At 41.0% G+C, this 17627-nt stretch overlaps 1 protein-coding gene across 3 annotated transcripts in view; it reads left to right on the top strand.

Moving 5' to 3' along the window:
- Window positions 1-2834: 2834 nt before the first annotated feature.
- The window catches only part of LOC106570049 (sterile alpha motif domain-containing protein 12), a 186300-nt gene continuing 171507 nt past the window's right edge, over window positions 2835-17627 (top strand). The window contains exon 1 of one of the 3 annotated variants that reach the window (XM_014141982.2): window positions 2835-3241. Coding sequence is in view for 2 of the 3 variants with exons in the window: in XM_014141978.2 (XP_013997453.1) it covers window positions 3471-3531 (61 nt within the window). In the remaining variant the exon portion in view is untranslated. Of the gene's footprint in view, window positions 3532-17627 lie in introns of all 3 variants that reach the window. The other 2 variants (XM_014141978.2, XM_014141980.2) reach the window with 2 other exon arrangements.

The raw sequence follows: 17627 nt of genomic DNA, 5'->3' as shown, positions 1-17627 counted from the left end.
TGGCGCTTGCTGCACTTTCTTGGGCGCCCTGAAGCCTTCTTCACAACAATTGAACCGCTCTCCTTGAAGTTCTTGATGATCCGATAAATGGTTGATTTAGGTGCAATCTTACTGGCAGCAATATCCTTGCCTATGAAGCCCTTTTTGTGCAAAGCAATGATGACGAAAGGAAGAACAATAATTCCAAGCCCCACTCCCCTTTTGAAGCTTCCATTCTGTTATTCGAACACAATCAGCATGACAGAGTAATCTCCAGCCTTGTCCTCGTCAACACTCACACCTGTGTTAACGAGAGAATCACTAACATGATGTCAGCTGGTCCTTTTGTGGCAGGGCTGAAATGCAGTGGAAATGTTTTTTGGGGGATTCAGTTCATTTGCATGGAAAAGAGGGACTTTGCAATTCATCTGATCACTCTTCATAACATTCTGGAGTATATGCAAATTGCCATCATATAAACTGAGGCAGCAGACTTTGTGAAAATGTATTTGTCATTCTCAAAACTTTTGGCCACGACTGTACACCACTGCTGTCATTCTTACCTCCAAGCAATTATTCAGGTTGGATAATCTTTGGATGCCGACAGCAGAAGACATAGCTTGGACTGTAGCCTACAAAAGCCTATTCCTGCTTTTTTCCCGCGATCCATCAAACACATTTTGTGTCATCATAGTGGTCTCTGACTTGTGGTCAGACTCGCTCAGGTAGAACAAACTTAAACTTGCGCCTTTTTTCAATGCTGATTTGAATGTCATTGAGAAAACAAAGTGTCAATTTCTTTATCCGCAAACATCCTTTCTGAATTTAAAAGTAATCGTTGTTTTTTTCAAAAGTATCTGATTACAATATTTGATGGTAACAGATTACAGTTTTTTGTAATCCCTTACCTGTAATCTCTACTCCCCAACCCTGCCGACAGGCGGGACGAAGGTGTCACGTCCTGACCAGTATAAGGGTTATTTGTTATTGTAGTTTGGTCAGGACGTGGCAGAGGGTATTTGTTTTATGTGGTTCGGGGTGGTGGTTTATTTAGTAGGGTGTTTGATTTATTGTTTTTGGGTATGTTCTATGTTTGTATTTCTATGTGGTCTCTAGTCTTTTGTATTTCTATGTCTAGTTTATTGGGGTTGGACTCTCAATTGGAGGCAGGTGTTTTCTCATTGCCTCTGATTGAGAGTCCTATATATGGGTATGTGTTAGGTTTAGTGTTTGTGGGAGATTGTTCCGTGTATAGCTTATGGCCTTACAGGACTGTTTATTCGTCGGTGTTTCTTTTGGTGTACGTGTTTATTTTGTTTTTTCCTTCTTTCCCTAATAAAAGATGAGTACACATATACCCGCTGCGTTTTGGTCTCAATCCGACGACAACCGTTACAGAAGGACACTGTCTAGCTAGCTACCATTGTCGCCCCCGTCCTTTCTTCTGTGGGGTTTATCGATGGCTGGGATCCAAAGTTATTGTGCGTTAAAGCCACCTACTATACTAGAGCACCATGCCTCCTGCTTGTCCTAACTTAAAAATGTACCAATAGAAATATAAAGAGAGGTTCCTGCAGATGCAGGAAGATCCACAGGCAGAAACGCCCCAAATTGCGGGCTGCAATTGCACCCTTCTTGGATGCCTCCCTGGTGTGAGCCAGCTGCCCCTTTCAAAGCCCACTGCGAAGTCAGCTCAAAACAAAAGTGAAATGGGCTAAATTAAGCATGAGGAGTAATGAGTATGATTCTGTGTTTACCTTTCACATGCAAAAGTGATTGCTTAAAAAAAGCTTTATATGCCATGTCAATTTAAAATAGTTAGAAAATTCAAACAGATTCATGGTGCCTTGCTGACACATGACCGAATGGCACAGATTACTGTTTGATTTGAGAAGGTCGCTCCTCCCTCACCGTCTTTGCTCGTTCACGACACGGGCCATAGATGGTGCACCATGGCTCAGGTTAATAGAACTCCCTCAGCGATGGGTTTCTTGCTTTCTTGAAAAGTAGGTTTGCCAACAACCGGATGCATCAGGTTTTATGGGATACAGCTAATTCAACCTAGCTTCATTTTCCACTGAACACCGACTTGGTTTCCAAAGCCACAAAGTAAAAATGGTCTATCGTAACAATTCATGAAAACTAAAATGAGCTTTTTGATCTTTATTTAAGGTTAGGCATATGGTAAGCAGTGTGGTTAGGGTTAAAATAAAATTAAGATTTATAAATGGACTGGGTTTATTACTTACCTGATAGCTACTTTAGGTTACTTCAGAGAGGAAGAGGTGAAGCAAGAGGTTTTACTCTGCCCAAAATCTTTCCACGAACATAACCCCAAGAAGTAAGACATTTTTGTATGGAGCTTAATGAGTGTTGAATTTGGTCAACAAAAAATATAATTGCAAAATGTTGTATTTGAGGCTTATTTGATCAAATGTATGTTTTGTAATGTTTAGGTTGTTACAAATGCATTGATATAAGTGGATGCACGTGTCATTTCGTCAACTTACCCAAAAACCCTTTATATCGGAGTTGTGCCTGTGGTCATAGAGATAGACGACTCATCACCATTTTAAAGTAGTCAACTGGGTGGCGATTCCTACGAGTTGGGAGCAATCAAACAATGAAGAAGAAGAAAATGTACTACTTTAAAATGGAGATCGCCTCAATGGCGCTGTCCATGTTGTCACAGTCGCTAAAATGGCACTGACACAAAGATGAGTCCTCTATTTCAATGGCATGTTCACAAACGTATCTGCCCTCTCATTAGCTATAATGGTTCCTCCCGCCTGCCTTCCATCTTTGAGGACATGTATTTCCATTTTTAGAGCAGCCACTCGAATATCTTGTCCATATAATAGACACTATTCGGTAACCGGTCAACTCTGAAAGCCTGTGTACTGCAGTTGCCGCGCACCTCATATGTTTTTGGCCTGGTCATCTATTCCTACAGTGCAATTGGTATGGATAACACAATGGTGTTTGCGGAGACGGAAAGTCCATTCACATCACGTGCTATATAGAGCAGTATTAATGCGCAGGCGTCAGTCGGTATTTGAAACCTCATGCAGCTTTGCTTAGAAAGAGCTGTGATGAAAATACTACAGAATAGGTCTTCTGTCTTCAATAATGATATACAGCCTATGCAGGTGTGGATACATTTTGAGCAACCATTGGCATAATTAGTCTAAATGTGTGACGTGCGCTGTTACCGTGTTGTGCTCGAGGTCTGCACCTGTTCACTAGGATACTGAAGCCCCCGGTGAGTGTTCCGTATGCATAGGGAAACATCACTTTGTTTTGACATTTTAAACCCTTTTATTTGCATTAACTACATGGCGCGTTATTTCTACCGAATATTTACAGTAAAGGCTGGTTTAGCAGTTACTAGGAGTTATGCCATCTAGACCCGTGAACGGTTTTGTTCCCGACCAGTGATATTCGGTGAAGCAAGAAGCTATAGCCAAGTCATAGCGTGCAGTACAACTGCGATGTTCGGCCAGTCACCTCACGTTCTTGGAGGCATCTTGTGGATTCAGAATCCAATGAGAGGTATGTTTGGTGGGCTCATAACCTATGGTAATGCAACCCTTCTCTGTGTCAGGTGGGATGAGAATTATTGTGGACAGGTTGCTGATATCATGATCATCCATTTATTTCTACCGTGCACCGATGCTACCATAATTTTCGATACTAACCCGCCTCCTGTTCCACTTCTCCCGTGAAACTGTAACTTGGTTTAGTGTCATCAACACCTACCATTTTAATCACAATTTTAAAATGCAACATTTGCTGCTATTTAAGCTGATAACATTACACACAGACTGTTGTCCTGGGTCTCCTCCGCATCTCCTGGGATATTTTATGGAGAACTCAAGTGAGGAATGAAGTCTAAACTCCTATTTGGCCTGTATGACCAGACTGCACACTCGGGTCTATTCAACATGCCTATGCTTTTAAATCTTGTAAAACCATTTTACGTTCTCTCAAGGACCACCTTCACTGTGGTACGTTTTGCTATATTTGCAGATAAATTATGCCTCCGTCTGCAGAAATGATTATTGACACTGCAATAATCAATTGCTTTGCAGGTATTGTGTGTAGACATGTGAAGTGCACATCAGAGGCATTTCTAATCTCACACAAAGTCAGGTCTTATCCTGCTAAAGCTGCCCAAACATCATTTTAATGTACTTATGATTACAGTTGTATATTTCTTAAACAGAATGTTCAGCTTTTACACACATTTAGTGAGGATGCCCCTATATCTAGAAAACATTTTATCACTAATACCCTATAGGGCCTACATACATAGACAAAATGGGGGGCTATTAAGTCTGGCTGTACATTTGACTGGCTTACTTACTGCAAATTGAGAAATTATTTGACTAAACTCAACAAAAAGAAGAAGAAACTTTGTTATGAAGCCAAGATCAGTGATATAAAGAATAATGGAGAAAAAAAACTTTGTAGTACTTTAAATGAAATTATGGGCAGAAAGACTAATTCAACTCCAATTTTCATCGAATCAGATGGCTTATTCATCACAAAACATTTGTTGCCAATTATTTTAATGATTATTTCATTGGCAAACTTAAGCAGGAAATTCCCACGACAAACAGTGAGCTATTATATTCATGCATAAGAAAAGCAGTGCAAGTTTGAATTTTGTAAAGTTAGTGTGTGAGAGGTGGAAAAATTATTGTTAACGATCAATAATGACAAACCTCCTGGCATTGACAACTTAGATGGAAAGCTACTGAGGATGGTAGCTGACTCTATAGCTACACCTATCTGTCATATTTTTAATCTGAGCCTAGAGGAAAGTCTTTGACCTCAGGCCTGGAGGGAATTCAAAGTAATTCTGCTACCCAAGAGTGGTAAAGCGGCCTTTACTGGTTCTAACAGCAGACCTATAAGCTTGCTGCCAGCTCTTAGCAAACTGTTGGAATTTGTTTTTGACCAAGTACAATGCTATTTCTCTGTAAACAAATTAACAACAGACTTTCAGCACGCTTATAGAGAATGGCTCTCAACATGTACTGCACTGACACAAATGACTGATGATTGGTTGAAAGAAATTGATATTAAGAAGATTGTGGGAGCTGTACTTCTAGATATCAGTGCAGCGTTTGATATTATTGACCATAACCTGTTGAAAAAAACATGTGTTATGGCTTTTCAACCTCAGCTCTGAATCCATGATATGGCAATCTATCTAACTGAACTCAAAGGGTTTTCTTTAATGGAAGCGTCTCTAATGTCAAACATGTAAAGTGTGGCGTACCGCAGGGCAGCTCTCTAGGCCCTCTACTCTTTTCTATTTTTACCGATGACCTGCCACTGGCATTAAACAAAGCATGTGTGTCCATGTATGCTGATGATTCAACCATATACGCATCCGCAACCACAGCTAATGAAGTCACTGAAAACAAATCATTCCATAAGTGCTAGACCTCAGCTGAATCTGGTAATGAATGGTGTGGCTGTTGAACAAGTTGAGGAGACTAAATTACTTGGCGTTACCTTAGATTGTAAACTGTCATGGTCAAAACATATAGATTTAATGGTTGCAAAGATGGGGAGTGGTCAGTCTGTAATAAAGAGATGCTCTGCTTTTTTTGACACCACACTCCAAAAAGCAAGTTCTGCAGGCTCTAGTTTTGTCTAATCTTGATTATTGTGTGGTCCAGTGTGGCAAGGAAATACCTAGTTAAGCTGCAGCTGGCCCAGAACAGAGCAGCATGTTTTGCTCTTAATTGTAATCAGAGGGTTGATATAAATACTATGCATGCCAGTCTCTCTTAGCTAAGGGTTGACTGACTGCATCTCTTTTTATAAGAAACATTGTGTGGAAAATCCCAAATTGTTTGCATAGTCAACTTACACACCTCTGACAAACACACATGCCACCAGGGGTCTTTTCATAGTCCCCAAATCAGAACAAATTCAAGAAAACGTACAGTTATATAGAGCCCTTATTGCATGGAACTTCCATCTCATATTGCTCAAATAAACAGCGAACCTGGTTTAAAAAAAAAACAGAAAGCAATACCTCGCGGCACAACGCCTCACCCCTATTTAACCTAGATAGTTTGTGTATGCATTGATATGTAGGCTACATGTGCCTTTTTAAAAAATGTATGTAGTTATGGCCTTGAGCTGTTCTTGTCTAATGATGTTCTGTATTATGTTTTGTGTGGACCCCAGGAAGAGTAGCTGCTGCTTTTGCAACAGCGAATGGGGATCCTAATAAAATACCAAATGTAACAAATCATACTAATTTGAGTGTCATGGATTTACGTCAACTATGTTATGTGTGTGTGTGTGTCTATGAAACCAGGTTGGTTTAAAAAAATAACAGTAGCATCCTTATGTTGGAGTTGCACCTTGGTACAGATGTGATGTAGCCTTGTCCCAGATGTTTGTGCTGTCATGTCAACTCATTGTCATGTTTGATGTGAGGAAGTTTTGAGTAAAATGGTGAATCTGCAATGTCACCGTGTTACAGTACGAACTGCTAACAACTCTTAGACGGCGAATGCAGTGCAGGCACTGTATTAATCATGTATAACATGTGAGACAATTATTAGCTGTTTGAAAATGCAGTTTTTAGAAGGACCTTAGTTTATCATTTAAATATTTAAGTCATGAATTTATATTTTGTTTCATTTATTCATCTATTTTATCCAAAACAAAATATAGCAAAGTATTTTCCGCACAGTAGTGCATAACCCGCAAGTGATAAAGCACAGCATTACTTCAACCGCTTGATCTCCAGTCGAGACACCTTGATCTTAGATTTATTTAGTCGCATGAAATGTATTCTAGCAGACTCCCAGTCTAAAATGCTAGGAATGGTGAGGTGATATTATTGCTGTGAGTGAAGATCCTGTGGTGAAGCAGGCATACTGCCTTGGTCATGATATACCTCATCTCCATCTGAGACAGTTATGAATCACATACACACTCAAAAGACAAATTACATCTTGTTCGTGAGAACGCCTATGGGCGGACACCCTACCTCAATCTACATACACATCCTTGATAAAAGACCAGTGCCATTACACATTTGCACTGCGTTCCACTGTTGTGCTTGATGATGGCTCTACGCGATGAAGCCCAACTAAACACTGCACTGAGAAACATGTAGAGGACATAATTCTCATTAAGTTGTCTGTGATTTCATGACAAATGATGCGTACGCAGTCATGGCGTAATGTCCCGGTGCATGATCTACGGTATGACAGTGGATGCTTATCTTGCACATACTGACATAAGTTATGACTGCTTATGTCATCTGTTGCATAATACTTGGGACACTTGTGAACAGCTTTGTGGCTGAGGGTTCCAGTGAACTGTTACAGAACAATGCTTTAGCCTACAATTGGATGCCCTGGCCTATCCATCTGACCAATGCTCTCAAACTTTGGCCGAGCCTATCCATTCCGTTTAGTCTGGCCTCGATCTCTGCTCAGCCTCTCTAATGCACCCTACACCGACCCTCCTTACTGTGCATCAGGGTTCGCACAAGGGCCTTAAAGTACTTGAATTTGGCATTCTGAAATCCAAGTACTGGAATACCTTGAATCAGACATTTTCTCTAGTTGCTACTTGAATTTAAATGGAGAGGAGAACAGAAAATGATCAAATATGAAAAATATTAGAAATGTTTTTTGATCTTGCAAATTCATTTCCAGGCAGACTACCAAGTTTTATTTCCTCATGTGTTTCGTGCTCTGGTTTCCAGGCGAACTCGCTCATTCCACCCACACTGCCACTCAGCCAGGCAGGTACAGAACTGACTGATTTATATATGTGCCACCAAACGTCACATCGATAGCTAAAATACTGGGAAAATGTAGAGTCAATCTTCCCTGACAGGATATTGATGTTTATGAATGGATTTTGCCAGACCCAACCTGGAAAGTGGTGGAGGGTAAATGCCATTTAAGCACCTTTTTTTAATGTGTTTACTCACTTTTATTTAGTTAATTATCGTTTACCCACTTTGATCAACGCTCAGAAGGCTTCTTGATCTGAGTTCTAGTCACACCTACCTCTGCGAACGAGTGGAAACATGAATGATTCATGTATGCTCGCCTGCTCCCCCGGATTTGCCTTGTTAGCGGCACATTTACTCACCCACGGGAAACTCCGCCCACGACCATAGGCCTAGAGGTGATCCCGAACTACCTCAGCCCAGACCTACAGTGGCAAGTATCGGAATTTTTAAACGTCCCTCGACTCCTACCGTGTCAACAGAGATCCCCAAACAAACAAAACAAACCTGACTCTCGGAGAATGAGGGTACAACTGGTAAATTGTGGCTGATATTTCAGTCAAATGTCTAGCTAGCTAGGTAACTCAAGGGCCCTGGCTGTTAGCTCGATAACTAGATGGAGAAAGTTCGACACTAATGTTGAACGGAGCCTGACCTCAACAGGAGCAGTTGACTGAAGTTAAGCTAGCTATAATCAAAAGATGGGCTACTATAAGTTCTCATAACAAAATACATTTTCTTTTTAGAGAGTAGTGAGCCAGACGGTGGTGAGTCAGGCTGCAATGAAGGATGCAAAAAGGAGAGGGAGATGGAGAGGAAGCATTGAAGCAAGCAGAGAGAGAGTAGTACAGTGGTTCCCAAACTTGGGTTCCGGGACCAATATGGGGTCCTCTAAAATGTAAATGGGATCCCCTGAGAGAATCTTTAATCTTATCAAACGCACAAATAACTTGTTTCTCTTCAAATGGATAAGGAATACATTTTAGAGTGCTCTAAGAGCCTTTTTACACTGTCAGAATTCACTTTCATGTAATGTGTTGGGACAGGCTGTTGGACCAAATATTTTGTGAAATATAAACACAATTTAATATTATCATGTACACTGAACCAAAATATAAATTGCAACATGCAAATCATTTTACTGAGTTACAGGTCATATAAGGAAATCAGTCAACATCATCAGTACTGACTTACTACTCATGTATTTTGTAAATAAGTAGTGAAACACTTATTGAGTAGAAGTTGTAAGGTAGTGATGAACAGTAAATTTGTTGGTTATTTTCATGAGCTTGTGGCGATGTATTGCCATCTGGTGGCGACTAGAAACACTTGCATAGTAGGAACTATTACAAATTTGATGATCCTTAAATAAATATTAGTGCTTGAAAAAGTATTGGAAAGTCCTTGAATTTGACTTGCCACTGTCTGTAGGAACCCTGGTGCAGCCAGTCAGAACCCTAAAAATAATCCCTCAGTTCCACCGGCCTGGAGCCGTGGCGACGGTGAGGCCTGTCAGCCCAGGGAAAGAGGCTGGCTACACTTCAACGAGAAACCTGACAGGCTATTTGTTGTGCTTCAACACTTGCCGCTTAGTTTACTCAGGGCTTAGTGGAAAAACCCACAGTATAAGGAGGAAACTCTAACAGCACCTACGTGATATCATACTAAACCTAAAAAAAAAGCTGTGGTTGTCAGTGCTACACAAGAATATGAAAGTTTATAGCTGAGATTCAATTTATTTGGTTTTGTAGATGTTCAGTAGTCATATGTAGAACATGATAAGATGGCGCCGAAGAGGAAGGCTGACGTTTTACATGCTCCTAACCAACTTTGTTATTTCGTTCTTTTTTTTGCGTTTATCTTTTGTACATAATGTTGCAGCTACTGTCTCTGACCGCAAATAACTTCTGGATATCAGAACAGTGATTACTCACCTCGAACTGGAAGAAGCTTTTTCCTTTTAAGGAGTCCGACGAGAAGGATATACTGCTTTCCCGGGGACAGGCCCAAATCCCAGTCATTTGTGTGAAGGAAAGACTGAGGAAAAGGGGGCACAGGTCGGGCTGCATTTTTGAGAATCCGTAGGCGAGCGAGTAAACTCACTCTGCCATCTGTTCAACTAGCTAACGTGCAATCATTGGAAAATTAAAATTGATCTACGATTTAAGATTATCCTACCAACGGGATATTTAAAAACTAATATTTCACTGAGTCGTGGCTGAACGACGACATGGATAATATAGAGCTGGGGGGATTTTCCATGCACTGGCAGAACAGAGAAGCTTCGTCTGGTAAGACAAGGGTTGGGGGTGTCTATTTGTCAATAATAGCTGGTGCGCAATGTCTAATATTAAAGAGGTCTCGAGGTATTGCTCGCCTGGCTACCTTTTGATAAGCTGCAGACCCCACAATCTACCAAGAGAGTTCGCATCTATATCATTCGTAGCCGTCTATTTACCACCACAGACCGATGCTGGCACTCAACCAACTCTAAGGCCATAAGCAAACAAGAAAATGCTCATCCAGAAGCGCCGCTCCTAGTGGCCGGGGACTTTAATGCAGGCGAACTTAAATCAGTTTTACCAAATTTTTACCAGCATGTCACATGTGCAACCAGAGGGGGAAAAGAAATTCCACCGTTACTCCACACACAGAGATGCATACAAAGCTCTCCCCCGCCCTCCATTTGGCAAATCTATTCTACAGGACTGTTTTACTAGCACAGACTGGAATATGTTGCGGGATTCATCCAATGGCATTGAGGAGTATACCACCTCAGTCATCGGCTTCATCGATTAGTGCATCGACGATGTCGTCCACACAGTGACCGTACGTACATATCCCAACCAGAAGCCATGGATTACAGGCAACATCCGCATTGCACGAGAGCACCAGCTGTTCTGGATGACTGTGATAACGCTCTCGGTAGCCGATGTGAGCAAGACATTTAAACAGGTCAACATTCACAAAGCCGCGGGGCCAGATGGATTACCAGGATGTCTTCACTGACATTTTCAACCTCTCCCTGACCAAATCTGTAATACCTACATGTTTCAAACAGACCACCATAGTCCCTGTGCCCAAGGAAGGGAAGGTAACATGCCTGAATGATTACCACCCCGTAGCACTCAAGTCGGTAGCCATGAAGTGCTTTGAAAGGCTGGTCATGACTCACATCAACAGCATCCTCCCGGATACACTAGACCCACTCCAATTCGCATACCGCCCCAACAGATCCACAGATGATGCAATCGCACTCCACACTGCCCTTCCCACCTGGACAACAACCTCTCCCTCAATGTGAGCAAGACAAAGGATCTGATCGTGGACTACAGGAAAAGGCGGGCCGAACAGGCCCCCCATTGACGGGCTGTAGTGGAGCGGGTCGAGAGTCAAGTTCCTTGGCGTCCACATCACCAACAAACTATCATGGTCCAAACACACCAAGACAGTTGTGAAGAGGGCATGACAAAACCTTTTCCCCTCAGGAGACTGAAAAGATTTGGCATGGGTCCCCAGATCCTCAAAGTTCTACAGCTGCACCATCGAGAGCATCACCGCCAGGTATGGCAACCGCTCGGCATCTGACCGTAAAGCGCTACAGAGGGTAGTGCATACGGCCCAGTACATCACTAGGGCAAAGCTTCCTGCCATCCAGGACCTATATAATAACCGGTGTCAGAGGAAAGCCCATAAAATTGTCAGACTCCAGTCATCCAAGTCATAGACCTTTTTTTCTGCTACCGCATTGCAAGCGGTACCGGAGTCTAGGATCAAAAGGCTCCTAAACAGCTTATACCCCCAAGCCGTAAGACTGCTGAACAATTAATCAAATGGCCACAGGACTATTTACATTGACACCCCCCCCCATTTGTTTTGTACACTGCTGCTACTCGCTGTTTAATATCTATGCATAGTCACTTCACCCCTACCTAAATGTACCTATTACCTTCACTAACCTGTACCCCTGCACACTGACTCGGTACCAGTACTAGAAGTCGACAGATGATGATTTTTCAATACCGGTTGTTTTTATTTACATACATACATACAGTTGAAGTCAGAAGTTTACATTGGAATCATTAACTCGGTTTTTCAACCACTCCACAAATTTCTTGTAAATAAACTATAGTTTTGGCAATGACAAGTCATTTTTCCAACAATTTTTAGACAGTGAATTATAAGTGAAATAATCTCACAATTCCAGTGGATCAGAAGTTTACATACAGTAAGTTGACTGTGCCTTTAAACAACTTGGAAAATGTCGTGGCTTTAGAAGCTTCTGATTCACGTCAATTGGAGTTGTGGATGTGTTTCAAGGCCTACCTTCAAACTCAGTGCCTCTTTGCTTGACATCATGGGAAAATCAATAAGACCTCAGAAAAAAAATGGTAGACCTCCACTAGTCTGGTTCGTCCTTGGCAGCAATTTCCAAACGCCTGAAGGTAACATGTTCATCTGTACAAACAATAGTACACAACTATAAACACCATGGGACCACACAGCCGTCATAGTGCTCAGGAAGGAGACGTGTTCTGTCTCCTAGAGATGAACGTACTTTGGTGTGGAAAGTACAAATCAATCCCAGAACAGTAAAGGACCTTGTGAAGATGCTGGAGGAAACGGGTACAAAAGTATCTGTATCCACAGTAAAACGAGTCCTATATCGACATAACCTGAAAGGCCGCTCAGCAAGAAGAAGCCACTGCTCCAAAATCGCCATAACAAAGCCAGACTACGGTTTGCAAATGCACATGGGGACAAAGATCGTACTTTTTGGAGAAATGTCCTCTGGTCTGATGAAACAAAAATAGAACTGTCTGGCCATAATGACCATCGTTATGTTTGGAGGAAAAAGGGGGAGGCTTGCAAGCCGAAGAATACCATCCCAACCGTGAAGCACAGGGGTGGCAGCATAATGTTGTGGGGGTGCTTTACTGCAGGAGGGACTGGTGCACTTCACAAAATAGATGGCATCATGAGGAGATAAAATTATGTGGATATATTGAAGCAACGTCTCAAGACATCAGTCAGGATGTTAAAGCTTGGTTGCAAATGGGTCTTCCAAATGGACAATGACCCCAAGCATACTTCCAGTGTTGTGGCAAAATGGCTTAAGGACAACAAAGTCAAGGTATTGGAGTGGCCATCATAAAGCCCTGACCTCAATCCTATCGAATGTGTGGGCAGAACTGAAAAAGCGTGTATGAGCAAGGAGGCCTACAAACCTGACTCAGTTACACTAGCTCTGTCAGGAGGAATGTATCAAAATTCACCCAACTTATTGTGGGAAGGTACCCAAAACGTTTGACCCAAGTTAATCAATTTAAAGGCAATGCTACCAAATACTAATTGAGTGTATGTAAACTTCTGACCCACTGAAATAAATCATTCTCTGCTATTATTCTCTCCATTTCACATTCTTAAAATAAAGTGGGGATCCTAACTGACTTAAGAGGGAATTTTTACTAGGATTAAATGTCAGGAATTGTGAAACTGAGTTTAAATGTATTTGGCTAAGGCGTAATGTAAATTCCGACTAAATCTGTATCTAGTGTGTGTGTGTGTGTGTGTGTGTGTGTAATAATGATAATTACAACAATACTGAATGAAGACTTATTTTAATTAGATTTTATGTATTATACTAAGTTAGTCTCAATGAAACCTGTTCAATTTAGTTTAAATAATGCAAAAACAAAGTGTTGGCGGAGAAAGTAAAAGTGCATTATGTGCCATGTTAAAAAGCTAACATTTAAGTTCCTTGCTCAGAACATGAGAACACATGAAAGCTGGTGGTTCCTTTTAACATGAGTCTTCAATATTCCCAGTTAAGAAGTTTTAGGTTGTAGTTATTATAGGACTATTTCTCTCTCTACCATTTGTATTTCATTTACCTTTTGACTATTGGATGTTCTTATAGGCACTATAATATTGCCAGCTTAATCTCAGGAGTTGATAGGCTTGACGTCATAAACAGCGCTGTATTTCAAGTATTGCGAAGAGCTGCTGGCAAACGCTGGAAAGTGCTGTTTGAATGAATGCTTACGAGCCTGCTGCTGCCTATCACCGCTCAGTCAGACTGCTCTATCAAATCATAGACTTTATTATAATAAACACACAGCAATATGAGCCTTAGTTTCCGGATTTGACCATATTAATGACCTATCATTTTCGAAAACAAAACGTTTATTCTTTCAGTGAAGTACGGAACCGTTCTGTATTTTATCGAACGGGTGGCAACCCTAAGTCTAGATATTGCTGTTTACATTGCACAACCTTCAATGTTATGTCATAATTATGTAAAATTAATTATTCTTTGTTAGGAAGAAACACAGTTTGCAACAAGCCAGATGTCCCAAACTGCTGCATATACCCTGACTCTGCTTGCACTGGAACGCAAGAGAAGTGACAATTCCCCTAGTTAATATTGCCTGCTAACATGAATTTCTTAACTAAATATGCAGGTTTAACAAAATATACTTGTGTACTGATTTTAAAGAAAGGCGTTGATGTTTATGGTTAGGTACATTGGTGCAATGATAGTGATTTTCTTCGAATGCGCTTTTGTTAAATCATCACCCATTTGGCGAAGTAGGCTGTGATTTGATGATAAATTAACAGGCACCACATTGATTATATGCAACGCAGGACAAGCTAGTTAAACTTAACTAGTGATTATGTTAAGATTGATTATTCTTTTTTTTTATAAGATAAGTTTAATGCTAGCTAGCAACTTACCTTGGCTCCTTGCTGCACTCGCATAACATATAGTCAGCCTGCCACGCAGTCTCCTCGTGGATTGCAATGTAATCGGCCATAATCGGTGTCCAAAAATGCTGATTACCGATTGTTATGACAACTTGAAGTCAACCTCTAGCCTAAATGGGTATTTTCTGCAACCACAAACTATTTTACATCTATATGGCGAGTACAGTAGGCAAGGCAAGTGCCCTCCTGAATGACTGTTAGGTTCAACTCTATGTCCCAGAAGCCAAAACGGGTTGCAATGGCATCTTTATGACGTCAGACATCACGGTCACATTGTATGTTTTTTTTTTCATACCTCTTTTTAAGCGACCAGATAAAGACTGATTATGTACCCAGATTGACGCATTGAACTTTCTAGAGTTTTCCCCTTTAGTTAACACTGTCAACGTTTTGCACTACCGTGAGAATTGTACTCGAATCAACGCAATATGGGTAATATTGCGTTGATTCGAGCACAATTCCTACAGTTTCAATGTAACATACCCAAACTAAACAACTATGGAAGAGCTGAGCAGGGACCCTGGGCATCTTTCTTTTGGTGTTTTTCAGAGTCAGTAGAAAGGCCTCTTTAGTGTCCTAAGTTTTCATAACTGTGACCATAATTGCCTACCTGTTAGTGTCTTAACGACCATTCCACAGGTGCATGTTCATTAATTGTTTATGGTTCATTGAACAAGCATGGGAAACAGTGTTTAAACCCTTTACAATAAAGATCTGAAGTTATTTGGATTTATGAATTATCATTGAAAGACAGGGTCCTGAAAAAGGGACGTTTCTTTTTTTGCTGAGTTTATATATATTTTTTAAAGGACAAGTAGATAAACAGGTTAATGTTGACCTCTACATGTTTTTTTCAAAAGTATCATGGATTGTAGGCCTACATTGAACAACACACATTTGCTGCTACTGTAGGATGAATGATACCTGTTCTATTTCCATGTTAAAATATTATGGGATGCATTTTTCGCTGTTGTTTTTGATGGTAGGCCACTCTGGCAGGCCTACATTATGATCAAATTTATTTATATAGCCCTTCTTACATCAGCTGCTATCTCAAAGTGCTGTACAGAAACCCAGCCTAAAACCCCAAACAGCAAGCAATGCAGCCACAGTAGCCGATTTGGCCACTATTAAAACTTAAAGCGGGTACAGCCTCAGTGTTCAAAGTTAAAGTGCATTTTTCAAATCGTTCAAGTTTGCGCTCAGCACACCTGACATTTGCTCAGTGCCAAAGAGGGAACATTGCCTTCCACCATACCCCGTTCAAAGGCACGGGGTCTTGCCAATTCACCCTCTGAATGACACATACATAATCCATGTCTCAAGGTTTCAAAATCTTTTTTTAACCTGTCTCCTCCCCTTCATCTACACTGATTTGAAGTGGAATCAATAAGGGATAATAGCTTTCCCCTTGATTCACCTGATCAGTCTGTTATGGAAAAAGGATTTCTTATGTTTTGTACACGATGTGTATATGACCCAGTAAACTAATAGTTTGTATTCAAACTCAGGTGCTCCATCATGCATAAAAGTTCATTCCTTACCGAGACATCTCGCTGACAGTACCTCAAGATATCTCTCTCACCTCATGCAAAAGATGTCATGGCACAAAAAAATACATTTTATGCAAAAATTCTGCAAATAAGTCTGACTTCCTCTGACAGTTCACAATTTCTGCCCACAGTTATATCAATGACTTTAAAATGGTCTCACTCCCCGTGGCTTCAATCACTCCGCAGAATGGGGCTCAGTGAACATGGTTATCCAGAGCTGTGACAAAGCAGAAGTACACAGCAGGTTGACTCGATGTCAACATCCCAAATGGCACCCTAATCTCATTATAGTGCACTACCTTTGACCAGGGCTCATAAGGCTCTGGTCAAGACTAGTGCACTATAAAGGGAATAGGGTGCCATTTTGGACACGGTCTTTCCAAGGCGATGGGAATCATATTCATAACAAAAATAGGTCTTATAGATTTCTAAAGGTGGAAGACATAATTGGCATGTGCAAGAAAGTCCTACTTTCTTACGTTTCTTTACCCCCCCCCCCTAGTATTTTCAAACAGTTTTGAGCTAAATTCAAACTGTTTGTTACATTGTATTTCCCCCCACACCCCATTTGGTCTGGTTGAGTTCACAAAAGTCCTAAACAAAGCCATGTGTCCATGAAAATCTGTTTATTAGACAAACATGCTCAAGTTAAATCCATTTATGACGATCATACAGCGTCACCTGTGTCCAAATATTACTTTCGCTTTGTTCTTCCAACATGTGGGAGAAAAGAGCGCAATAGCCGCTATAACTGCAACGTGAATAGCCTACATCCCCAGTATAGCCCCCGTCTCCCCTAATCTGCATCGGATGCGCTGCTACTCACAGAAAATTTCAGATCAAGTTATGATACCGTTTTGTATTATATCAAATGTTCGGAGTCAAACAACCAATAATAATGTGTGACTGTTTGGTCGGGACTGCGTTTTCACCTGCAGCGAGCCTCCCCCGGTACGAATTGAACCAGCGACCCCGTGGTGTATTGTTTTAGTGAGCTCCCGAGTGTGGATAGTGTTCACACCAGTCCAAACGAACTAAGGGGGTAAATGCACCAGAGTTCGGGAAAAACCACACCCTCTTAGAGGTCATTCATGTCCTTGACTGAGTGAATTGATTATTGTGACAGACAGCTAAAAAAAAGTTTTGCTGATGTTATAGTACACATGGGAGAACATAGCAGTTATGTGCTCTCAGTGCCTTGCATCAATTGCATATTTATCAGGTCTAAAATTAGACTGCGTTACATCATCCTTGTATCGCTGTGTGTGAATCTGCCTCGGTACAAAAATAGTGTGTGTCAGTGGAAAAAAAGGATGCCTTCTTATTTAAATCGAATCCACATCAGTAATTGGGAGTTACACAAGCTTAGTGGGAAGAATAGGAGGTTCTCTAATCAGTGACTGACTAAATATAGGCTGCTCTGTGAATATGAAGACCGTCTTTGTGAAACCATAATGAATCTGGCATGATATCTTATCCATCCTAACTGCTTTTATTGACTACAATATGGCTGAAGAGATTAGTGATGTTGTAATCAAATCAAA

This window comes from Salmo salar, chromosome ssa14 (genome assembly GCF_905237065.1).
Source record: "Salmo salar chromosome ssa14, Ssal_v3.1, whole genome shotgun sequence".
Classification (NCBI taxonomy): Eukaryota; Metazoa; Chordata; class Actinopteri; order Salmoniformes; family Salmonidae; genus Salmo; species Salmo salar.
The sequence above is the reverse complement of the archived record's forward strand: the minus strand, read 5'-3'. Positions and strand labels throughout refer to the sequence as shown.